At 30.1% G+C, this 26731-nt stretch overlaps 1 protein-coding gene across 2 annotated transcripts; it reads left to right on the top strand.

The window, feature by feature from the left end:
- The first annotated feature begins 12026 nt into the window (after nt 1–12026).
- Nucleotides 12027–19278, top strand: LOC130797789 (NAC domain-containing protein 92). 2 transcript variants are annotated; one of them, XM_057660543.1, is made up of 4 exons: nt 12027–12248; nt 12953–13196; nt 15186–15457; nt 18308–19278. In XM_057660543.1, the coding sequence occupies exons 2-4, from the start codon at nt 13019–13021 to the stop codon at nt 18845–18847; spliced, it is 990 nt and encodes a 329-aa protein (XP_057516526.1). In that variant the 5' UTR covers nt 12027–12248; nt 12953–13018; the 3' UTR covers nt 18848–19278. The 2 variants fall into 2 exon arrangements, with proteins under 2 accessions (XP_057516526.1, XP_057516527.1); XM_057660544.1 differs by lacking the exon at nt 12027–12248 and having other exon boundaries at nt 12923–13196; nt 18308–19146.
- Nucleotides 19279–26731: the final 7453 nt, after the last annotated feature.

Raw genomic sequence — 26731 nt, 5'->3', positions numbered from 1 at the left:
TTGACGTCTAGTTTATAATGCCATGACCTTGCATTAATACGATTTTTCTATTAAAAGATATGCTCAAAAAATTAAACACATATCAAATTTCAGCACAAGCAAATTTTAAACAATCATCATTTCTCACTCGTTTATCGAAATTGGGCATGTAATATATCATTGGAAAGATCTAATGCCACAAACATTACAGTAATGTGATTTTCCTAACAAAAGTTTTGGCTAAAAGAATAATCATGTATCAAATTTCAACACAAAAACATGTGATTAGGTTTATTTTCTCGATTTTAAATTTTTTTTCTTGTTTAAAATTAATATTTTTATTTTAATTTCATTATTATTAATAAATTTAGTTTAGCAATAATAATGGTTGATTTTATAATTAAAAATATATTTAAGGGCATTTTAGTAATTTCATTAAAAAGGGTGACGACACAATGAAAAAGCTGGCGAACTTTAAAAATTGGGTTGATTTATGAATTCTGGTGGAAATCTTTTACACCCTAGTTTTTATATCATTATCATCATCTCCAATATATCCTGTCAATAGACAACCCTAATTTTTATATGTATTGATAATTATTTTTGGTGGAATAGTCCATTACTATAAGCACTTACTTCCTAAAGTCTAAATCGCAGAGCTTTCATTTGTATGAACCAACTTTTCCTTGGTATTCTATCTGAATGTGTTCGAGTTATATCACAAAACATATACGCTTGCGATATATATATTGAATCAAAGACCAATGAATTGGGAAATGAGAAGGCCAAAGATCACATGCCACAAGCATAATTAATTTCCTTATTTGATGTTATTGAGTAAACTTTACTAGTTCAGGCGACTTTCCATTTTCTAAACTTTGGGACTAGCGTATGAGGATTGAAAATTTGATTTTCTCTTTTAAAAATGACTATATTTTATGGGCCCTTTTATTTATAACTATATTTTATGGGCCCTTTTATTTATAACTATAATAATATTAAAATCACAAAAATTTATATGTGGTCGCTTCATGCTTGTGATCAAAAAAAAATTTATACTTGTGAGTGGTCGCACGTATGCGGCTGTCTCATAAGAGATTGTTGTATCAAAATATGGACTCTGTGATTGACCCTTAGGCCTACCCTTAAGGTCGACTTTGATTCCATCTCCAAAATCCCAAAAAACCGTAATTAAAATTAACCTAGTCGATTAAAGCTTAGTATATTTTCATCCTTCAGCATCTACCAACTTCCCTCATTCATTCTTAATTTTAAAAGCGCAAAAGTCTTCACATTAATTAATTTCCCAAATAACGCCAACCTATTCCTTGCTTCTCGACTTACTCATAATCCTACTCTTATTAGGATTTTCCTAAATTTACATATAACGTCTAATTTATAGACCTGATCCATCCATATGATTTTATTTTGTTCTCCTTAACGCATGGTATGACTTGGAGTAATTCTTCAACATATAGAATTAAGGGACTATAATCCTTATGGTATTGTGCAAATCAAGATTTAAAATGCAAGCATTATTATACAATAGTAAAGTAATTAAGGGTTTGCTCTTAGTTCTTACCTAACATGCGTGAGCGTAATTCACAAAAGAGACCATAATTTGTTAAGTTATTATAGTAAGAGTATGTTCACAAGATATCATGCACTCGTACACCAACAATTACGTATGTAAGTACCCCAAAGTAGTTACTATTTTTAGACTAATTACAAGCTAAATTTGTTAAATTAGGTTCATTGTTACGTGTGGACACGAAAGACCCGTGGGCTCAAGCTTACAAATTCACGAGCCAAGAGCGTTGACTTGCACATACACTTGGTGAGGTTCATTGTTTCCCAAAACCATATGGTAGTAGGAAGATTAGCTCACCTACTATATATGCAAGTCAACAACCCACTATTTTATCGATGTGGGATCTTGTCTCACATGTGAAGTATTTCCAATAAAATTCATATACAATTCATCTTATACCTATTACTTCAATTGCTATCATGTCCTAATCTACCTCTTTTAAGTTGCAAAATTTTTGGAACAAAATTTAACAGCTTTAATTATCAACCTCTACTAAGTATTTTCTTTGGAGTACTTGATATATTTCTACTGTATTTAAATTACTCTACCTACTTTAGAATTCAGTACCCCTGCAAACGTACCTGTATGAAAATATATAGTTGTGAATATTAGTTAAAAGTTGGAGGTGTTTTAAATAGATTCAATGACTTAATATTTATTCATTTTTGTAACTGAATCCGACTTGAATTAAGTTAAAATTGAATTTAAAAGTATATACAAATTAAAGCTTAAAATAGGAAAAATAGTACTAAAGCATTTTTATAAGGAAACTCCATATCTTAATCAATTTAACTAAAAGATTAAGTTAATGGTTGAGGTTTAAAGATATGTTAATAATCTAACACACTCCTTACACGAAAGTCTTTTAGACTTTAGACTAGAAGTGTAAATGCACCATAAGTCTGTCCTAAGCATACTTGGCTATTGGCACACAACTTTGAATTTGAGTGGTGAGACTCAAATTAAATAGTGACTTTTTTTGTCACATTGGATTCTAATTTCATGTAAAGAGAGTCTAAGACTACTCAACAAAAAGATTAAGTTGACCGTTGAGACGTCACGATATATTATATACACTCTAACACCATTAAATTAAAATTAAAAAAAATTAATATCTATCTATTTACTATAAATATGAATTAATCAACTGGAATTGTAAATGATCTTGACTGAACCTTTACCCGTTGAGGGAGGTCTCCTTTACTAAATAAGCCTTTTCAAGGAAATCTATTCTTTTGATTACTTAGTTTAATGAACTTAACACGAAGTATATATATCTAATACTACTTTTAAAATACTTGAAATAAAATACTTGGGTACGTAGAAAAGTTTTATCCATCACTTTGTAAAAATTTGCAATTCAACCAATTTTCCTCTCGTCTTAATTTTCATTTCTTTTAAATTGTGTTTAGAAATCAATAATTTATTTCAAAATGACAATTTTAATTATTAAATCATAAAGGAAGAATTTTAGATTGACAAGATTTGCAAAATGATTCTCAAATTCTCAAATATATTTACCTACTTTTAAAACAACGAAGTAAACTCAAATCTAAAATTAAATTTCTTTGATTTGTCAAACATTAAATTTGAGTCAATTCTTAAGTTTCAAATTAAATCATGATTTTCAACATACCATTAAAAATTTTCCTCCAAATCAAATTAAAGAAAATTAATCTTCATTAGTGTTTTTATAGGAAAATAGTATTAAAGCTTAAAATAGTACTTCTATAAAGTATTTTTACAGGAAAATGTTGTTAAAGCTTAAAATAGGAAAAATAGTATTAAAGCATCGCTATAATTACATATGTATATATATATAATAATAATAATAATAATAATAATAATAATAATAATAATAATAATAATAATAATAATAATAATAATAATAATAATGATATTAAGCTAAATTATTTTGAATTTTTGATGACGAATTTCAAATTTTAAAGAGACAATTATTTCATTTATTTGCAGAATTTTAAAAAATAGTTAAAATATTACATATATGATAATTTCCTTATTGTGTATTCAATTTCAAAGTAAATTGTATTATTAATTGTTTGAATTGTTTGTGATATTCCAAAAATTTAAGTATACATATTTCAGCAATTGACCGATCTAAAAGTCAGTGTATTAGTAGCTGAAATTATGTTAAAAATGATCTAATTATTCCTTATTTATTGTTCATTTAGCTAATTATACCTAATAATATATTATGCACTTGATTCTTGTAAAATAAAGTCTTGTAAAATCATGACATTTGGCAAAGCTTTAAAAGAGCTATAATTTGTCATTTTACAGTTCTTTTGATAGTATTTATTATTAATTGATTCTTGTAAAATAAAATCTTGTAAAATGATGACATTTGACAAAACTTTAAAAAGTTGTCATTTGTTATTTTATAGTTCTTTTAATAGTATTTATGATGATTTATGATAATATTATGCACTTGATTCTTGTAAAACAAAATCTTGTAAAATTATGACATTTGACAAAGCTCTAAAAAGCTGTCATTAGTCATTTTATAGTTTTTTAATATTTATGATGAAATGAATTGCCACGAATGAAATTTGTAGAGTAAAATCTCATGAAACTAAATTTGGATTCGGAGTTGCACATTATTAAAAAAATAACTACTTTCACCTTTGTTTTTATTTGTTTGATATGGTATATATAGGTCGGGGACAAATCTATAACAAAATCAAATCATATTGGTAAAATTAAAAAATAAGCATGTCTAATATGATTCAAATCTAGGTTAATATTATCACGTAGCAAAGCTCATACCAACTCAACAATATATATATTAACAACTATGGATATATAATTTTATACCCAAGTTGAATAACATTAGATGACAACATTGACGGCCATGTATCCACGCATATGTTGGGAAAAAAAATGATGAAAGAAAAAGCTGTAACTACGTGAAAAGGAACAACAGGGCAGATATAAAATCTTAAAGTGCTTCATAAGTTATCTTAATCTTGACAAGCACATTCCTACTTATTATCTTCTTGTTGGCTTCGAACTTTACTAGATAAATAACCGTAATTTATATCAATTATAAATTACTGGTACCGTAATTTAAATCAATTATAAATTACTGGTATGTGGCTCTATGTCATAGATTCATCATTTTTATAATTATCTTTTTCTTTTTTTTTTTTTAATATTTTATTAGTGTTATTTTTGTCTTTTTATGATTATTTATAAATAACTGACTACGATTTTCTAGTTGGCTTCTAGACACATACTTTTGACAAATACCCAGCAACTACTACTTTCTTTAATGGTAGACAGAGTCTTTGCTGATTTATCGCGAATTCCGATTTCATGGAAGATTACATGTAATCAATTAAAAACTAATTTATATTGTTGTTTATTGAATGAAAGCTTGTTCTTCAAGAATTTTAATCCTAAAAATATTATAAGTGAATATTTGTTAAGCATTCAAACAATTCAATGGCGTGCTGTGTTATACAAAAAGTTGACAAGCGACGTTATTTATGAATGTAGTGAACACCCAGAATTGTTCAAATAATGAATCAAGTCAATTATGTCGACTTTGATCGAAAATATTGTTGAAATGAAGGTTTAAGAAAGGATTCAATGTCCCAGGTTTTGAAACCCTAATTGGATTATACATGTTCAAATAAAAAGAAACCGTGTTTATGATATCTCTCATTTACACTATGTGTGGATAGTAATTTTGCTAGAAAACGAAAGGCCGAGAAGAGAAGGGGAGAAAAGGGAAGGGAATGTTGATTAAATGAGTTATATACAAATATAATGTAATTGATGAGTTACGATGTACACTTAATTGACACTTGACTTAAATTTCAACTGGTAACAAACCATGCAAATTTGATAACGCGAATAACCATTATCAAACTGACCCGTACTAATCGATCTGACCCGAGTACGATTTGTAGCGCATACAATCAGAAATTTACCGATTCGAAAACCGAATGATACCCGTCTGAAATTGATCGACCTGAATGACCCGAATGCACACTTCTAAATACAAGTAATACCCAAAACTAGATTCTTGCATTAATCAGACTGAGAACCCGCTCACATATATGTTCTAGATATCCAACATGCTGCCCATTTATGAGAGTTATACATGTTTGTTTAAGGTTTAATTAAAATTTTGATTTAAACCTAACCCATTTAATTAAATGAGCTATACTATACAGGTTTGTTAGTTTTAGATCAGATTAGCAAGTCGAGTAAGATTTTATAGACCTAGTTGTAGGGGTTGGAGAGGTGGAGATTGTGCTTTACAATGGCCAAATAGTAACTCTAGATCAAAAAAGTTATATGTACCTGATTTAGGGAGATATTTAATCTCTTTGGGAAGGGTGGAGAAATTAGAGCATCATGTTTAAATGATAGATGAATTGAGCAGATCACTAGTGGGCTTTCAGTGATTATGTTTGGTAATTGTGAGAAACAAAAGAAATCTCTATGTTTACAATATAATCATAATAGAAAGATTTGTCTTCAAGGAAGGCGCCTCCATCGGGATATGTTTGTCAAAATAGTTTTTTAGTGACTCAATACTTTGGTTGGTAGCCATATTGAGTTTAAAAAAAGATTTGTTAAGAAGCAAATCAAATATGGATATCGAAGAATCTAATTTATTCAAGTTAGTGTTCCTATTAGGTTTTTTAAGAGTTTATTTGATATATTTTCTATTATTTATATTAATTATTAGATAATTATAAGGAAATTTGAAGGTCAAATATAATAATGAAAATATAATTTTCTACATGATGTAGTTTTTTTAAATGTGTCCTAACACTAGTTATAAATTTCTAATTTTACGAGGTTTAGGGTTTATGTTTACAACCTCTTCTAAATGGAGATGTTTGATTGCTCATATTTGTATCCTGATTTTTGAGAGAGAGTGGTGAAACCTGTGAGACTGGAAGAAATTCTCATGAATTGTATGATAGTGTTTGAAATTTCTCAAATAGAGTCTTATATTATTTGCTATTAATAATATAAGGGTGAAAGGGTTCTTTCACCAAAAGTATAAAACTTTTGTGTTTGTGTGCCAATATTATGGATATTCCTTCTAAATTAGTTATTTTTTTCTATATACTTTTGCAAGGAGAATTGAATGGGAACTAAGAGAAAGGGGAAGGAAAATTAATGTCTTTAATTTCCTTTAGTCTTTCCAATTTTAGAATGACTTATTTTACTAAAAAAAAATGTGAGTATTGAACTCCTTTCTTTAAATTTCTTTTCCTTCATTTTCATACCTTAATTCTTTTGCTGGTATTTAAATAAGAGAAATGCAAATTTATTTTATTTTTTGTTAAGTTTAGCTGGATTTATTGTCAATGTCAACATCTTATCAGGAAAAGATGAGGTGCACATACTTCATAATAAGTCAGCGAGATACCATCCTAAAACCATATGACAATAGAGGAAAGGCTTTTATTACTTATAAAGTGCGCAACACCATCTTTAATTTATCGATGTAGGATAAACCATCCTAACACCCCCCTCACTTGCGAATCCCCGTTAAGTTTGCATGTGAGAGTAATCAATTAGGGTAGGAATGTCATTCTTTTTGGACCTATCATTTTTAATTATTGATCGAATCATTGGCTCTGATACCATTTAAAGTTTAGTTAGACTTATTGTCAATGTCAACATATTATCAGGAAAAGATGAGGTGCACGCACTTCATTATAAGTTAAGGAGATATCATTCCAAAACCATATGGCAACAGGTGGAAGAGCTCCAATTACTTATAAAATGTTCACACCATCTTTAATTCATCGATGTGGGATAAATCATCCCAACATTTTTCTTCCTTTCCTTATTCGAGTATATCTTAAGTGGACTTAGTGCATACTAAAATAGTATGCACCAATCCTAGACTTATGAGTATAGGTAGAAAAGTGTAGATTTGTAGTATAGAGAGTCAAGACTGAAGGATAACGGTGCACAATAAAAATATTGTGCACTAAATCTATATTCGATTTATTCTTTTCTGTTGAGCATACATCTCAAGTCACACGTCAAAAAAATAAGAAAGACTTGAAGAGTAAGTGATCCCAATTCATATTAGTATGAAACCTTTGGGAGAAGTTCACAAAACAATCCGGGTGGGCTCAGTCCAAAGCTGAGAATATCATATTAATACTGATCATTTACAGCAGATGGGCCTAACATTTTTTCCTCAACTTTTTCCATCCAAACATAGTGTATATTTGTAGCAATTGATAAAGGTGAAAATATTACATTATAGTTGGTAAATAAGATAAATAGCAGGTATGTTGAAAAAATTAGTAGAAACTGTTTTAAATAGAGAATGATTTTTACGATGGGAATTAAAAAGAGAGTAATCTTCTCGATGGGACTGGAGAAAATTGTAGGAACCACAACCAAAAGAGAAAAGAGTATAAAGTAGGTGGAACAACCAATAAAAAATGGGTTACAACTAGAGGTGTTCAATGGACCGAATACAGGCCAGGCCGGCTTAACCAAATATGGGCCTGGTTGGATAAGAGCTTTTTAAACTTAATATGGGCTTTACATAGGTTGGGCTTTGAAAACGCCGCTTGACTCTACCTGACCCATTTTTATTACTAAAAAATTATTATAATGATCTCCATTATCATTTATAATAATTAAATTGTGGAAACGTTAATAATCGTCATTGGCATTATCATTTATAATAATTAAATTATTCATCTATTATGCTATTTACAAAAGCCTGTTTTTGATCCTTATTAAGCCCTTTTATAGCCCGTTTCATTTTAGTTGTAGTAGAGCCCATTTTGGCCCGACCCCTTTTCAACTTGGTCCTTACAAAACCCTTCTAAAAACAGGCCGAATAAGGGATTAAAATGGAGACCTAGCCCATTGAACACCCCTAGTTGCAACTTTCAAATTAAATGGCACAGAGGAGTGATTTCCTAGAAGTGAAAAGAAAGAAGATATATTTGTATGATGTTGATTATATGATGCAATGTGAACACCATATTTATAGAATGATAGTTAACAAAACCATTTGCACAAGAAATGCAGGAAATATACCTAATTGACGGACATATGTTCTGTGTACAGTCTAGTCTTTTATTATTATTATTATTAAAACTTTTTCATTTTGAGGAGATGCAAGTAGTTCTTTTTCTTTGATGCTGATCTTGCAACTGCTTTGCTTAACTCTTGAAGAAATATAAATGGATGTTGGCTGATAATAAGACATAATTGCTAATTGCTTCAACATCCAAAATGAAAACATATACATGCATGCAAATGAAGCTTCTATAGTATTTCTAGGATGCATCATATGAAACAGCTGTTTTAGGAGCAATTTTCTTTTATTTATATCAAATGTTTAATTTGAAAATTAAAATAAAACAGTTCTATCTTATAATAAAAATCACATATTTTCATTAACATTACAAAAATCCAATTTTTTTCATTTATTTAACTAACGTACTATACGGTTGGTTGTTTTATATAATTGTTAATATTGGTTCTTGATGTGGATTCATCGTACAATAACAAGAAAAAGTTTGAATGCATCTATACAAGCTTAACTATGCAAAAAATACAATTGAAAATCATTTAAGTAAAAAGAATAAATGATATAAATCTGAGATTTTTATATATTAATTATATTTGATTTTCCAACAAGAATTCCACCTATTGATTAACCATAAATCATTTCAACTTTAGGGTCCCTAGAGTAAACCCAATAATTGAATGACTTGCTATAACAAGTTTTATTATTTAAAAAAAAAGATAAATATTAAACAAAAAGTTAAAATTTTTTCTGATTTTTTTATCATACATAATTTTAGCAAATTTTTTCTAATTTTACATTTATTTTCAGATTATTTTTTTGGTAAAGTGCCTACTATAGCAGGTCATCAAGTTATCCGGATTTACTCAAGGAAAATACACCTTAAAGTTGAAATTATTCATAGTTAATCAATAGGTGGAATTATTATAGAAAAATCATGAAAAGATTGGATTATTCTAGGTAATTTTTCAATCCTTTAATAAAAAGCGAGAATTTTATTATAAGACAAGATAATGTGAGATTTTTAAATTTTTGATTTTCTATTTAATTTGGTTAAGGCGGACTTATTAGAATGTCCGTATAAACTAAACTTATTAGAACTTGGTTAAACTAAATAAACAAGGTAATAGATCAACTAGGATTATCCTTGTTTATTTATGAGCCCTAGAGCGAAAGATAAAAATAGTCTAAAAAAAATTTAAGGCATCATGAATAATATAATTTAAAGTAATTATTTTATTTGATTTTTTGATACTATTCATCGATTACTTTTAATTTGTATTTTATTTTTAATTTGTACTCCTATGTCAAAATATAGTGATGAAGGGAGATCTTTTTTGATTCATTTTAATGTAAAGTTTATTAATATCAATAGTTCTAAATTTTAATTTTGCAGAAATCGTGACATCTGAAGCGAGACTTGATTCTGAAATCAAACTTGAGAGTTGAGACCTTAATGATGACTTGACTAACGACCTGTTTGGTAATTGAAACTAAATGGTAGGAATGGTAATAGAAAAATAGTGTAAATTTTGTATAAATATCTCTTGATAAATTTAATAACCATACTTATTCTCCTTCAACAATCTCAATTTTTTCACAAACTTTTATTACCATGAAAAAGACACGTACTTATCTTAATTTACGCTACAAATCATTTTTATTACCACCAATAACGGATCACATAAGTTTGATTTGCTCGAATATTTCACAAAATAAAATCATTTTTTTGGTTTAATCAAGTTCATCCTTTATTATCGGAAATCCTTCCACAACTATTTATAAAGAAAGAATACATCCTACAAGATTATATGAGTCTAGGATTCTCCTCTTAATTGTTCTAAATAAGACTCACTAATAAGTAATGAAGCTTCCTAAGACTTTTGACTACTCCTGAGAATTCCATTACGTTAAAAGGACTAAATACTTAAAGTTTTGATTTTTCAACACAACATTGAAATTCGTTGCCCTTTGAGGTTATCTTAGGCAACATCCAAATTCGTTGCCCTAGTTAAGAACAAATTTTGGGCAACAAATAAATGGAAACTCGTTGCCCATTCGCTTATGCAACGACCTTTAAACAACGTCTTCACAATGAACTTTTTTCTTTGTCCAACAAAAAAGCATTGGCCAGCAAATGCTTTGTGACTAAAACATAAACATAGTGAGAAATAAAGGCAAAGGAAGGGAAGTGATTTGGAAGGACGACGAATCTCTTATTTAGATAACAAAAAAGATGAGGAATTTGGAGAGAAAATATTGACGAATTTTGTTAAGGATATAATTTTTCATAAGGTGGAAAGATTTTGAAGAAAAATCCTATTTTCCTTCTTGATCCCTTCTTTCAAATAAATCGATCCACTCTCTCTTCTTATTCCTCACCTTCCTTTCCCTTTATTCCCTTTCCCTTCCTGTCCTTTTTTCTTTCTCTCCTAAATCCAAACATAATGTAAAAGTAAAATTTTTGTAATGGTGCCATTTAGGACTTTTGTTTGTAAGAGTTTTCACTTTGCGTATTCACTACAATACTTGCTTACACCTAAAAAATGTAGTTTTATTCAGCCCAAAAGCCGTATTGTTTTAATTAAGGATCTTGCACTCATTAAGTCTCTTATTTTGTTCATAATACAATCATGCCGTCTTATATCGATTCTTACATTTGATAAAAAAATATTTGTTTTTAGAGCGATAATATATACATGCATTATATTTCGAATGTTCTTTGATATATATCTCCATATAAACAACTTCGCGTGCATAGCAAATGTTTTTAAACCTATACTTGCTTCGTTTCATAATACTTGCAATTATTACCTTGTTTGGTTGTTTCGCACATTTCATCATACATGCACTCATTTCATCTTTGGCAAAAGGCAACTCAATAATTCTCTATTTTATCTCTATTTTACACACACTCGTCACATCATTATTTTTTCACCTATCATCCATAGGGGGTTAATTAGACAAAATGAATTGAAAGTGACCTTTTTTAATTCTTATGCCACAATTCAAAGGTACAAATAAATCAGAAATATATTATTATTCATGTTAACGAGTGCGAGAACGTGTTGTTTAACATTTACCTTTAATTAATCACCCAACAAAAAGAAAAATAGATTCATGGCCAGCAAAGTGATTTAGACAGTTATTAGTATAAGATGAAGGTACAAGATAAGATAATAATCTTACACAACCCTAAAATATGATATTTCTTCAACGACCTTCCATAGTATAATCAAAATATAATTAATTTCATGCAAGCACCTTGTATCTTAAGGTCCTTAGTTGGTAAAAGCTTCAACTACACACATCCACACATGTCATACTAAAACCCTAGAAATCTTCTTACTTCATACACCTTAATATGCATATAAATAAATAGATTAATTAAACAGAAATATATGTAAGTACCATCTCTTAATACTCTTGTACGAAACCCTATTATCACTCATAAATTTTCTTACCCACAAACTTTTATTGCGTTTCTCTAAAATCTCAAGACTTTAATTGTGAAATACATCTTTCTTTCTCATACTAACATACCCACCAAGCTCCCTAAAGTTTACTTCTGTCGGATGCTCAAATTTTGCTTTCGAAATTTAATCAAATATTTCTAGAAAGGTACTTTAATTTCTTCTTTCGGAAATACTTGTTGCATTACTGTCACTATCTATTTTTCAAGCTTATAAGAAAAAATCACAATCAAATGGAATTTTGTTTAAATCGTCTAATTCAAAATATTATATCAATATTTTATAATTTATAGATGTGTATAGTTCAATATATAAATGATCAAAATAGCACATTGGATTGCGTAAAAAGTTAAATGTAACAAGTCTAATGAAACAGAGGAAGTACAAGCAATATATTACTATCTCTGTTTCATTAACTTAGTTACGTATAGAATATTCCATTTAAAGAGAGAAAATATGAAAACATGATTTAATTCAAGAATATATATGACTTTCTTTCAAAAAAAAAAATATATATATATGACTTAAAATATATTCATGTGGTTTTGATAATTAGACTTTTAATATATACTTTTTATAATACATAGATATGGAGATTTGAATTATGCTTAAAAATTGTAAAAAGAAAAAATAAAATATAACCAACTTAATGAAAAGAGGGGGTTTTAGTTAACTAGTTATGAAGAATTTTAAATCATCTATTATTTAATTTATTTATATTAAAGTGTAGGAGTAGTATCAAATAATATGTGTACCCTTAAAACTTAGGGTTAAGAAATTGGTGTATATATAAGGTGTAGAGATATCATTATCTAACTTTTTGACTCTTTTGATTTGTAATTGGAAGTAAAGACCCCAAAAGGGCTAGTTAGCTAGCTAGTTATAGGAAGATCAATTATAAGAAAAAGCAAGAAAATCATGGAAAATGGAGATCAACAAGCAAAGGAAGAAAGTCTGCCACCAGGATTTAGATTTCATCCAACTGATGAAGAGCTTATCACTTTTTACCTTGTTAATAAGATCTCCGATTCTACCTTTTCTTGCCGAGCTATTGCTGATGTTGATCTTAACAAATCAGAACCATGGGATCTTCCAGGTATATTTATCTTTTATTTCTTGTTTATCTTTTTAAATAATGAAATTTATTTGTTTTATTTACTAAGGTGTCGTTTGATGTTATTGTGGTTTTCGATTTTAAAAAATATGGTCTGGCAAAATAGTTTTTAGTAAAATACTTTTGTTTAATTTGTGCAAAACTACGACATAAATATTTTGTGACTTTACAAATTTTATTTTAGATAATTTATCCTTCATAGATTTAGTTCCTAGTTGGACTTGCTCGAAAATTAAAGCCGAACCTCAAATCCAACCTTAATATAAAGAATTTATTTTGGGTGACACAATAAATTAAGATTGAGTCTTGATCCAACCTAGTAGATTCAAAAGGTCTAGATCGATCTTATTATTAAGACTTTATGGGTCATGTTCTATTCTTAGTATGATAAACATAATTTGTATGATTCTCATGTATTTAGGTCATATTCAATCCTTAGAGACTATCAAATGTTATTCAACCCACAAATTCAGACCCAATAACCTAAAAATGACTTGACTCATTAATATTATTAATTGAAATCGACTTGTACCTAGACCCAACTAATAGAGTCCTAACCAATCCAATTTCATCATGACATAAATAGTATTTATTTTTTGAAAACTAAAAATCAAAAACATAAAATAATTATTGTTTTGCAAAATGATAGTATTTATAAGTAAATGTTAATATCCTCAAACAAAATATTAATGTTAGATAAATATGTAATTTATTAAATTTATTATAGTGGTTGACTTTGAAAGCAAATGTTTCAAAATCATTTCAGAAGAAGGGTCATACATATTACTAATTTTGCCGAAAAATGATAAAGGAGTAAACTTTATCACGTGTTTTAATTTAATTGGGTATGAAATATGCATGGTTATGTGAACATTAAATTTCACCTAATTGTTAGTTTCTACAAAAAATCATTTTAAGAAAAAACTAAATTTGAACATAATATTATGAGAATATGTTACACGTTATCTTTTTACCTGAATAAAATATTATTGTAATTATTAAAAAAAAAAAAAGGATGTCATTAAAATTAATTTTAAGTTATACTTATTAAGATTTCAATTTATAAAGACATTATTTTATTTACGTAAATTATCGTTTGAATAATTTAAAATTATTACATCAACCTAAATGATATTCTTAGTTCCATAATACAAGTAAAATCAATAATCAATATCTTACAATATTACACCCTAAGATTTGGGTAAAATTTTCAGTTGGAAAAACAGTCTAGTAAATTTCCCTAACAAAAATATATAAAAGACAATAACCAAAGAAAATTGTGGGGAATGCATCAAAATTAATAGAGTGCACAAGCTATTCTAAATTCCGATAATTTTGTGTACAAAATATATAATTAATTTCATTAGTTGTTGTCCATAATTCTAACGTATTTTAACATTTTAGACATCATTAAGTAAAAATAATTAAAAAAAAAGTATTAATTTGCAATTGCATCTTTGTTTTTGAATTTATATTTATATGTACTTTTATATTAAAAAATTTCTTACATTACACGATTTATATACTAGTTTTTACATAATTTATAATACATTATAAATACATAATTTGACAAACTGTTTTTCTTGTAATATACTCCCTCCAATTCATACCAATTATCCATTTGGTTTGTACACTATATCTAATGTATTAATTCATTGTTAAATATTTCTAATTGTGCATAATTAAAATATTAAAAAATTGATAATAATAAATTTACATTGAAACAAACTAAACAAGATCTCACTGGACAATATTTTTACATCTAGATTAAATAATAAATACAAATTAAGAATGATGATCAATATTGTAAAAAAAAAAAAATCAAATATAACAATTGCTTTGAATTCAAAGGAATGTATAAGAACCTAATATTACAAAATCTACAAGCTTAGTACTCAAACCCTAGAATTTTATTGCCAAGTAATTTATTACTCCGTTTCTAATTTGATTATTTTTGAATAAAAAAATTAGGGAAAGCTAAAATGGGAGAAAAGGAGTGGTATTTCTTCAGCCTAAGGGATAGAAAATATCCAACAGGAGTACGAACAAATCGTGCAACAAACACTGGTTACTGGAAAACCACCGGAAAAGACAAAGAAATATTCAACACTGTTACCACTGATTTGGTTGGTATGAAGAAGACTTTGGTTTTCTATCGGGGGAGAGCTCCGCGTGGAGAGAAAACTAATTGGGTCATGCATGAATATCGTGTTCATTCTAGATCTGCTTATCGAAGTGCCAAGGTTTACTACTACTACTACTTAACTCTCTTTATAAACATGGTTGTTGATTAGCATATGTCTACAGCATATAACCTTGTCATCAGAGAGGCCGTAAAAATTCATTTTTATGCCTTTTTAATTTATTGTTTTAGTTACCGGCGTACCGCAGACACATTATGAATTCTAGAGTAACTAAGTAACAAAGAGTTAAATATTATTAATTGTTTCAAATTTTATGAACCTAAAAAGATGTTAACAACTTCTGCTATGCTATCTCTTTTTCGAAAATCTATTACCTAGTTGGATAGTAAGTTTAATCAATGAAGAGATTTTATTATAAACTAATATTTTAATATTTTTTCTTTAAATCTTAAGGGTTTATAAACCGCAAAATTTTTGAGACGACCCTGATAATTAATCATATACATAAAAGTCTTGTAAGATGGAACTTAGTCAAAAAAAAAATATTAGGCACATTTTCATTTAAAGAGTGAAATTAGTAATTTACGTAGAAAATAATAAAACATATAAAAAGTGCACAATATTTTTGTGTGAAGTAAATCCATAAAAAATCTGCTCGTTTCATTAAAGTAATGTATTTTGAAGTTATATCTCTTACTAATTTTGAAATGGTAACGTATAAGAAATAAAGGAAGCAATAAGGTTATATCTTTTTATTCTTCATCAAATTCCTCCAAATCCCTCCCCTCTAAATTCATTCTCTTCTATTTTGTTATCCAAATAAAAAATCATTCATCCCTCCAAATTCCTTTCTTTCTTTTTTCTTCATTTTCTTTCGTCCAAACACACTCTTAGCACTCCAAAAAAAACCCTCTTATTTAAAGAAAATTAGAGATTTTCATTCCACCAACAAACCAAACAAAGAAATACAATAAGCAGTAAGGCAAGAAGGCCACATATCAGCTCAACGAAACCACCTTATAGCATATCTAACCACCAAGAATTCCGTTTAGACACAATGAACTTCAGAACATATTGAAATCTACATAGGACCTCATGCTTGATCCCCTTCGTCACCATCATTAAATTCAGTATATTTTGCTTATAATAATTATATGAGCAAAGTCTAGAAAGAGCTGAAAGTTATTTGCATTAAGGGTTTACTTGAATTGAGAGTAAATATTTAAAGGATAAAAAAAGTTCAAATTATAATGAAAAAGTAATTAGAAATGAAAATGAAATAATTGAAATAATTGTAAAATTAAATGAGAGTAAATTAAAAGAGATGAATAAAAAGATATAATTTCCCTCATTTGGAGAAAAAGAATTTCCTCATCCTCTTTTAGGGTAAATTTATACCCTAAAATGAGGGAACTAATTGCTATTTTATGTTTTTTTATTACTTTCTAACCAATTCTTCTACCTCTCTAACAATTAAATTTCTTTAATCATCTAACTAATTAACCTTGTTTTCCTATTTGACTTTTATCTACCTTCTTAAATATTTACAGTTAACTCAGCCAAACGGATCCCTAAAAAAGACATTTTTGTTATATCAAGGGTACAAGAAATATCCTAGTATGTATGTAATCAAGATTAACGCACTCAGATTCTAAAATACGTACTCACTTGGCGAAGGTTTGAGCTTAATGAGAAAAGAATTAAAGCTTTGCTTAAGAGTTTAGCATACACAAGAGTAAATTTGGTGTAGAATTTCTAAGCTAGAATGACCTTTTTTAGGTCATTCTCAATAACTGAAAAATAACAAAACACCTCCACAAAGATAGGAATTAAGGCAATCAACAATTAAGATATACATTACCTATGAAACTCTTTAATTAAACCAGAAATAAATAAAAGATTAAAGAACAGCAAATCCCCTAAAATTCATATATTAGGATGATTTAATAAGAATCATAACGTGCAAACATTCTAATGGACGACATGCGCCCTAAACTAGAGTCACACCTCCAAAAACATATTACAGGGAGCAACCTTTTATCTTTACTCTTTCTACCCATTATGATGTTTTCAAAAGATTATTTAAATATTATTGGCTTTATCGTCTCGCTATCTCTTCTTCATACACTTTTACCAAAGTATCGTTGACCTAGTTTAATTTTATTCCGGATCAAGGACTATAGTTGCCTATCATTCAAGTTACTTTCTCGGAGTCTCACATCATCATACATACGAATTAAAAAAAATATTTAATATTTTTTCCATAACACAATACTAACCGTACCAAAACTTTTTTTTATAAAAAAAAAGACCCAACCAACTTAATTATATTATATTTAAGCAAAATAACTAGTTATTTCTAGCAGTGTATCTTTTGGACACAAGAAATAAAATTTGTCTAGAAAATGTATTAAACTATGAGACGTGGTAAGTTGGAACATTTGGCCATGATGTATAATCTAAGATAAGGCAATTGCAGTTAAGACTAAGTATACACTTAAGTAATACGTGAATTTCGTAGTTTTTTACACCCATATGTACAAGTTATGTAGCTGGTTTGACCCATGTAATTACTTACTATACTAAAATATTCCTAACTAACCCTGGAATGTGTATGAAATATATATTTGCTACAATACCATTTTATACTACATTGTAAAAGTATTTTTACTTAAGAGTTTAGTACGTACGAAACGTTGTCATTCACTTCTTTTATATATATATATATATATATATATATATATATATATATATATATATATATATATATATATATATATATATATATATATAAACATGAAATAATGTGAATATAATAAGAATAATCTTTTAACTTTCACTTAGCCATGACTAAGATGTATTTGCATTGTTTTATTTTATTGTTTTGATTGAATTATTAACTATTTTTAGGAAGTGGGACTAACAAATAATTTTCGATTTCTTAAACAGGATGAATGGGTAGTCTGTCGGGTATTTCAAAAAAGTGCAGGAGTAAAGAAATACCCAACAACGCAATCCACTCGAGCAATCAACCTAGAAATGGTACCAACTCACATACTTTCATCACCATTGCTTCCATTAGATCCATCTCAATTTAACGTAGGAAGATCCTACATGCTCAACCATCATGTCGATCATCTTACCGACCTTTCGCGTGTCCTTCGAACTGGTTCCTCTAGTACATCATCCTTACCTCTACAAACCCAAATAAACTACCCACTTGGACCCGTTACTGGACCCGGTAATGGACCCGGATTCACCATTTCGGGTCTTAACTTAAACCTTGGTGGGGCCTCACATGGTACACAACAATTAAGGCCAATGATGAACCAACAACATGATGTTACTTCATCCATGTTGAATGGACTAGAAAATGGTTATGGATCCATGGATATGAATATAAACAATGGGCATGGTGGAGAATCAAGTAGTAGGTTCATGAATGTGGACAATTGTGTTGAGTTTGACAATTATTGGCCTCCATATTAAGGACATGTCTTAAGAATATAAATGGGTTTTGAGTTTTCAACCATATGGAAGTCATTTGGTTGTAGTACTAAATTATATTAACTATGTAATGTTATATGTTTAGTTTAAATTATAGTAATTTTCATTGTAGTTGTAACTTTAGCTTGTTTCATGTATTTTATGGTTATTTTCATGTTAGAAAATTTCTAATTTGATGCATGTGACTTGTGAGCTTTTCTTCATCTAGATATTGGGCTTAAAATTTGACCCTCATGATCAAAGATTTGTAGAAACAATTTGGTACCAAAAAAAGGTTTATTTTGGGAGGTCCCATTAATATTATGTACTTATTCCAAATGCGGAAATGTCTCAATCCTTCTATCGTTCTCTTGATATGTCATTCTATTAACGGTCTGTTGGAAGTTGGTTTAATGATGAGAATTGTAATAGAAATTTAATGTAGTTTTATTAGGAATATCCTTGGACAAGTTTAGTGGTTATATTTATTCTATTTTTATAATATCATTTTTTTTACAAAATTTTATTTGAATGCATTATCGTTTGAAAATGTAGTATTAGATGGTAATGAAAATTGTGACAAAAAAGTATTTTATGACCGAAGGTTTATTACCTTAGACATGGTTCATATTATGTATATTTACACTATAAATTATTTCTAGTAGTACCATTAAGTACTAAATATTCTTGGACGAGGGCTTAAGATCGAAAAACAATGCATAGGAAGAAAAAAGTAGCAAGTTAGTTGCTTCTTTAGATATTTTAGATGTTAATATTACATTAATTAAAGGGATAAGTAAAGAAAATTATTTTAATATATCAGTAAATTATAAGAGATACGTAAATAAAGTTAGGGGTATTCAAAAATATCCGGTTTGAAAAACCCGATCCGGAATACCCGGTATCCGATTTTTAAAACCGGATAAATTACTCGGTTTACTAAATTCGGGTCGGGTACCCGGTTTTAAAACCGGGTATTCGGGTCGGATATGGATCGCAAGTTTTGGGAAACCGGGTACCCGTATCCGGTTTGTTTTTTTTTTTTTTTAAAAAAAATTTATTTTCAAAACGCTAAATTGGCTAAATGCCTAAATCTACCTTGGGCCTTCTAAAATCCTGTCTTCATTTTTGCTGCCTTGCTGGCTGCTGCTTGCATTTTCAAATTCGTCCAGACGGCAGACTCCCATCTTTTTCAATTTTCACGTTGTCATCTTGCTTCTTCTTCACCATTCACGTTGAGACGTCGACAAGAATCCAGACCACTGCCATTCTTCTTCTTCACCGTTTTTAATTAGGTAAGTTTGTTTCAGTTCATCACCATTCTTTTAGTTCATCACCATCATTTTCGATTTTGTCACAAGAATTAGCCATTTTCGCTGAGATTTTGCCATTTTGCCATTTTGATACTTATTTAATTTAAGTTGGATTTTCTTCATTAGTTAGATTTTCCATTAATTTGCCATTGAATCTACATGAATGGATGATATACTAAATATTGATATGTAAAGTAATGTTGATTGTAAAATTCTTAGAAGAGGGCTTTAGGCGAGAAAATAATGCACAGGAAGCAACCACGTAGCATATCAGTTGCTTCTTTATATACTTTAAATGATGATCGCAAATAATTCATCTTTATTTTTGAATGATGAGATATGCATTAATAATGAACGCAACAATAATTCTTTATTTTTAGGTGTTAATATTTCAGTAATCAAACAAATAATAAGTAAAAAAAAATAATATAAATATTGCATTAATTAAAGGGATATGTAGCAAATATAATATTGATAGTAAGATTCTTAAAAGAGGGCTTTCGGCGAAAAAGAATGCATAGGAAGAAGCCACCTAGCATGTCAGGTGCTTTTTTAGATGCTTTAAATGATTGATTAGAATGATTCCTCATTTGAAATGATGATGGTGATAAGATATTTATTAATGATGATCGTAAATAATTTCCCTTTATTTTAGGTGTTAATTGCAGTAATTAAAGGGATAATTAAAAAAATAATGTTAATATTACAATAATTAAAGGTATAATTAAAAAAATAATGTTAATATTACAATAATTAAAGGGACACGTAACAAAAATAGTGCTGTCAATGCCGATAGATTAAATTTTTGAAAGAGGGTTTTAAGCGCGAAACAATGCATAAGAAGAAGCAATGTGGCATAGTAGTTGCTTCTTTAGATATTTTTAAATGATTGAAATCATGAAAGAGATACAATGGATGATAGAATGATAAAGGAATGATAAAGGGTATATAAGAATGGGTAATGTCAAGAAACCATCTTAATTAAAAGTTTGCTTTTTGTTGAGATTGTTCCTTGACATGGTATCAGAAACCAATGTGACAAGAGGTTACGAGTTCAAATCTCAATTACTCCTCATTTATAGTGGAATATTCAGCGTCTATGCGCATCCACACTTCTAGCCCAATATGCTCTCGTGTGAGGGGACGTGTTAGAGTATATAACATATCCTGGGACCTCAACGATCGCCATAAATTTTTAGTTGAGATGATTCCTTTCGCGACATTGCAAAAAATTTGAAGAAATAATCATTTGAATGCTAGGGAGGGTATCCATACCCGAGCAGGTATTTCATCAACATCTAGATTAAATGAGACGTCAGAAGGGGCATTGGTCAGAATGTCGTAAGTGAAAAGATCAAATATAAGAGAATAATCTAGACGACCTATTTAGTAATCGATATTAATTTGTAGTAATGATAATGGCAATTTAGTGTAATTTTTATGGAATATCTCTTGACAAGTTTAATGGTCATATTTATTCTTCTTCAACAATTTCATTTTCTTCACAAAATTTATTGAATGCATTAATTAACATTTTAAAATGTTAGATTAGGTGGTAATGAAAAATTCTGAATAAAAAAAAATTTTATGTCAAAATTTCATCATCATGATCATGACATAATACATATTATAAAAATTTACACCACAAATTTCTCTTATTTATCACCAATATGTACAGATAAACAAGCCGAGAAGGGCATCAAATAGCTAAGGGTATTTATACATGAGTTGGAAGATGTTCAGCACTTTTTTGAAACAAAAAATATTTTGTTAGATTTGATATTCAGAAAAGTCCATATTAAGATTTATAGTCTATTGAACATCATTCTATGGTACTTTTCTCATAATATTGCTAAAAAAAAATAATTCCCACTTTGCATTATGTGGGAAAGTATTTCCCACAATACCGTCCACGTTGAATTTTTTTTTAGACAAAACCGCCACTTGAGATGGCGGTTTGCCTTAAACACTAAATCGCCACATGAAGTGGCGGTATGGTCAAGGCAAACCGCCATCTCATGTGGCGGTTTGGTCCCTGGTAAACCGCCACTTCATGTGGCACTTTGCTTGTCTTGGAATTTTTTTTTTTTCATTTCCCTTAAATAGTGAACGCAACCTGCATTAAACTAGTTCAATACCATCTATTCCATAATAATCAATTACAAACCAGCTTGATTTGAAAAATTAATTATGAAAATAATGCGAAGATATATTACAATCATGGAAAGTCATACAAGAAGTTCAAATCATATAAGAATATACAAAGTTTGTTACACTACAACCCCCGGCCCCTTTTGTTTTGCGCACCGGTGGATGAGTAACCAATTGGGCAGTGGATCAACTAGGCCCTTTGTTGCCTGAAGTGTAAGCACTGATGGATCAACTGGGCCCGGCATCGCCATGATCGCTGTTACATACATAAGTGTTATAAAAATCATATAAATATTACGTGAATCAACATGATATTACAAAATATTAAAAAAAACATACTTTGTTGACCTTTGAGGGTATGTTTTCTTATTATGACCACTAAATCCACAAAAGCTACACGTGTTACGAGGACGCATCAATGGTGCATCCATTTCATTCCGTATACGAGTTGATCGCGGACGACCCTTTCCACGCTTTGTTGAGGGATCTGGAACAACCGTAGGACTGTTCCAAGGATCGCAGGTGAACATGTCTGGAACAGGCATGAAAGTCTTCTTATATGTCGATACGTATTTTGTAGTGCGAAACGAAGTGTCCACAAAAGCATCATACGATATGTTACGAGCTCGACATACTGCAAGAACATGTGAGCACGGTAACTTGAAGATGATTGGTTTCTGACAGGAGCATGATGTTGCTGTGAGGTCAACCATGTAGGATTTTCCACCTTTTCCTGCTATCCTGTTGCCACAACCAGTGGTGACCTCAAATATCCCACGCACTGTGTCATATATCCTAACATCATGAAAGCGTGCTTTTTCAGCATTCTTATCAATCGTATCAGTTGGTTTCTTGGCATACACATGTCCATTGTCTAATTTGTTTCTCCCTAAATTCCTCCTTGTGGCAAAGTATTCGTTAACTCGAAAGAATGTCATCCTAACCAATGAAGTGATTGGGAGTGACCTGGGCCCCTTCATTACCCCATTGAACGCTTCAGACATGTTTGTAGTTCTCACTCCATATCGATGCCCACCGTCATGAATCAAAGTCCATTGGCGCTCAGGAATAGAACAATCCACTAAGTACTTATACGCGTCCTCATTAAACTCTTTAAGGCGATTCGTGGAGAAGGTGTTCATTACACCACCACCAATGCCACGTGAATGAGTTGGAGAGGTAAGCTCATCCAAGTGCTCATTAACGTAATTTGGGTTACTTAACATTTCTGTGAATGTATCATGGCATTCACTAGGACCTGATTCTGGAAGTTCCATGCTAGTTATGACTTCCCTCACATTATCCAAATTTGCAACCAATTCAACATAAACCTCCATTGCCGGTCTAGGGGCTTGTGATGCCGCATAAGCAAGAGCACTTATGTTTTCATCATTCTTAATCGGGACTAACACATTTTTCCTAGTCACCGAGTATTTCATCTCCATTTTTAACATAAAAGAGTTGCGATCACAACCAATTACATCACAGATTTTGCTATGAAACACCTCAAAATTAGTATTCTGATGATGGATAAACATCACTGTATTTAATCCTCCATTATACACAACATCAGATCCAGTATAACTTACTTCCCCACCCCAATACACTATAACGGGATAATGATCCATATTCTGCAAACACAAACATGTTTTTTAACTTTCAATTCAAATATAAAGCTAAAAATACCATGAATATATACTAAAACTATTAAACTAACCCAACAAAGTAATAAACTTTCATTGAAGCATTTCATCAAACACTTTATATTCATACAAACCAAATCATAAAATTCAACTACAAATGTGTAAAACGTAAGCTTAAATCATGAAATCAAGAGAATGTAACAAACAATCAATGTATTTATAACTTCAAATGACAACAATAATGAACAAAATATTCAATTTGCAAATTGAAATAGATTAGGGTTTATATTAATACCCTAAATGATGATGAAAATGAACAAGTAAAGAAGGAGAAGATGAGAATGTAGTTGATTAATTTAGTTGAATGAGAGGAATTGTGAATATGAAGTATATGAGGATTGAAGAAATTTTTTTTTAAAGAACAACCGGCAGCCACTTCAAAACAAAGCAAATGAAATGAAGTGAAAAGAACAGAAACTGGTGTTTTGTACAGGCATAAAACCGCCACTTCAAGTGGCGGTTTGCTTCAAATTAATTTTTTTTTAAAAAAAATTCAACTAAACCGCCATTTTATCTAGCGGTTTAGTTCGGATTCCTAAACAAAACCGCCATTTCATGTGGCGGTTATATTAAAAAAAAATTAAAAACTCATCCTACGTGGACAGTATTGTAGGAAATAGTTTCTCATAATACCTAAAGTGGGAATTAATTTTTTTGGGGGCAATATTATGGCAAAAGACTCTCGTTCTATCTACTAAAAACAATAAAAAATTACACATGGTAGTGTTTAGAGAGTTGTGCCATACTGAGTATTGTTATTTGTTGATTGTGGATTACTTGGAATTAAGCATGGCCACGGTCCGGGTTGGGCCGGTTCTGTTCCGGTTCCATCCGGTTCCGGTTCCATTTGGAACCTGTCGCGAACGGTTCTGGTTTCGGTTCCGGTTCTGAACGGTTCCAAACGGTTCTGGCGGTTCATGAGGCGGTTCCAGCGGTTCCAACTCGCGGGACGGGCGGGTCGGACCATCGGTTCCATTTTTATTTTTCCTTTAAATATTTATATTAATATAAAAATACTATAATATTGCGAACGTACCTTTGATGATTACTTGATTATTAGCGAAATTCATTGCTTGTCAAGTTGTAATCGTTATTAAAATATTTACTAAAAAGAATGAAAAAAATAAATTAATAAGAAAAATCAACGATAATGTCGATAAAGGCGATTAATAAAAAAAAGAGGGAGAAAATGGACTTGAACCTAGTACCCAAAGGAATACTAAGCTGCCTACGTATCCCGAAGGAATCAAAGCCCACGTAGTTCTTTGTCATACCTTTTATTTGTAGTTGTTGAATGTTGATTTATCATTGTCCGATGGATCCTATTCGTCTTCGTCATCATCATCTGGTTGGTTAGATGCTTTCGCTGACTCTCCTCCTGACGATGATGCAGATGTATCCATCATCATCATCGCCTTGATCATCATCATTCCTTAGTCCTTGTGTTCGAATCTCCGCTTGATCCCAATCTTTCTTGCAAACACATATTTGAATACTATGTGGAGCAAAACGAGATCTCTTTTCGTCTAAAACTCTTCTACCCGCACTAAAAGCAGACTCCAATGCAATCGTAGAAGCAGGAATTGCAAGGATATCCTTTGCAATTCTTGATAATATGAGAAATTTATAGATTTTTCTTTCCACCACTCTAAAATATTATAGCTACCTTGGTCAATTTCAAAGTGATGTTTAAGATAATTATCTAATTCTAAATATGCAGCGGAGGGTGAAGAAGAAGATGATCCTACAAAACTATCATCTTGGCTCATTATATTAGCTATTACGAAATTATAATAAGAGGGACGTGCCGAGACGCTAGCACGCCTAGACGTATCGCGTTTTGGGTTATATACACTAGCATAGTAATCATAAAGTTCTGCTAAAAGTTTTTTACTAGTTCCAACATAATTATGTACATCACTAAGCGGGCGATCTAATGATTGGTAGTAAATTCCAATTACTTTATTAAGGACTTCTGTCTTAAAACATGGGTCTAAAATGGTTGCAAATCCATAAATATAAGGAAAATCGGTAAAATATGTCTTCCACTTATCCATCATATCTGCAAGAATCGGCTTTAAATATGGGTTAGTATCATCATGCGAATGTTTAAGAAGATGATAAAAAATAGTAATACACTCACTTATTACTAAGTGAACGTTTGGTTCGTAAACATATGAAAAAATTCTTAGTTGCGTGATCATACGCTTCTAATATTTTATGTACACCTATAGCTAGTTCCCATATGTCATCACTTATATAGCTATCTGTACACACACTATAAAGTTGTGTTATAACTGGACGATAAGCAATCGCTTTTCTTAATAAATCGTTGGTTAAGCCCCAACGTGTAGGAGTATCTAATGACCAATACACGTTTCTTAGGTCCGGTTCAAGCAGTTTTTTTCCGGCGGTTTCACGGTTCCGGCAACTTTTTTCCAGCGGTTTCACGGTTCCGCGGTTCGAAACCTGTCGCGAACGGTTCCGATTCCGGGACGGTTTCAAGCGGTTGGGGACCGGTTCGGTTCTGGGTAACCCGCTCCGTGGCCATCACTACTTGGAATATTATCATTCTAACATGTCATATATATCCATTAAAAAAATTAATAATCTAATCATATCATACTATCTGCTAAAAAGAATAGAAAATTACACATAATAGTGTTTAGAGAGTTGTGTCATATTTAGTATTGCTATATGTTGATTGAGGATTACTTGGC

Source organism: Amaranthus tricolor, chromosome 13, assembly GCF_026212465.1.
Source record: "Amaranthus tricolor cultivar Red isolate AtriRed21 chromosome 13, ASM2621246v1, whole genome shotgun sequence".
Taxonomy (NCBI): domain Eukaryota; kingdom Viridiplantae; phylum Streptophyta; class Magnoliopsida; order Caryophyllales; family Amaranthaceae; genus Amaranthus; species Amaranthus tricolor.
This window is presented reverse-complemented; position numbering and strand designations above follow the sequence as displayed.

Excerpts from the sequence above, each read along its gene's own strand:
- LOC130797789 (XM_057660543.1), top strand. The coding sequence starts at position 13,019 with ATGGAAAATGGAGATCAACAAGCAAAGGAAGAAAGTCTGCCACCAGGA. Across the intron at positions 13,197-15,185 it reads AGAACCATGGGATCTTCCAG|GGAAAGCTAAAATGGGAGAA; the intron begins GTATATTTATCT and ends TAAAAAAATTAG. Across the intron at positions 15,458-18,307 it reads CTGCTTATCGAAGTGCCAAG|GATGAATGGGTAGTCTGTCG; the intron begins GTTTACTACTAC and ends TTTCTTAAACAG.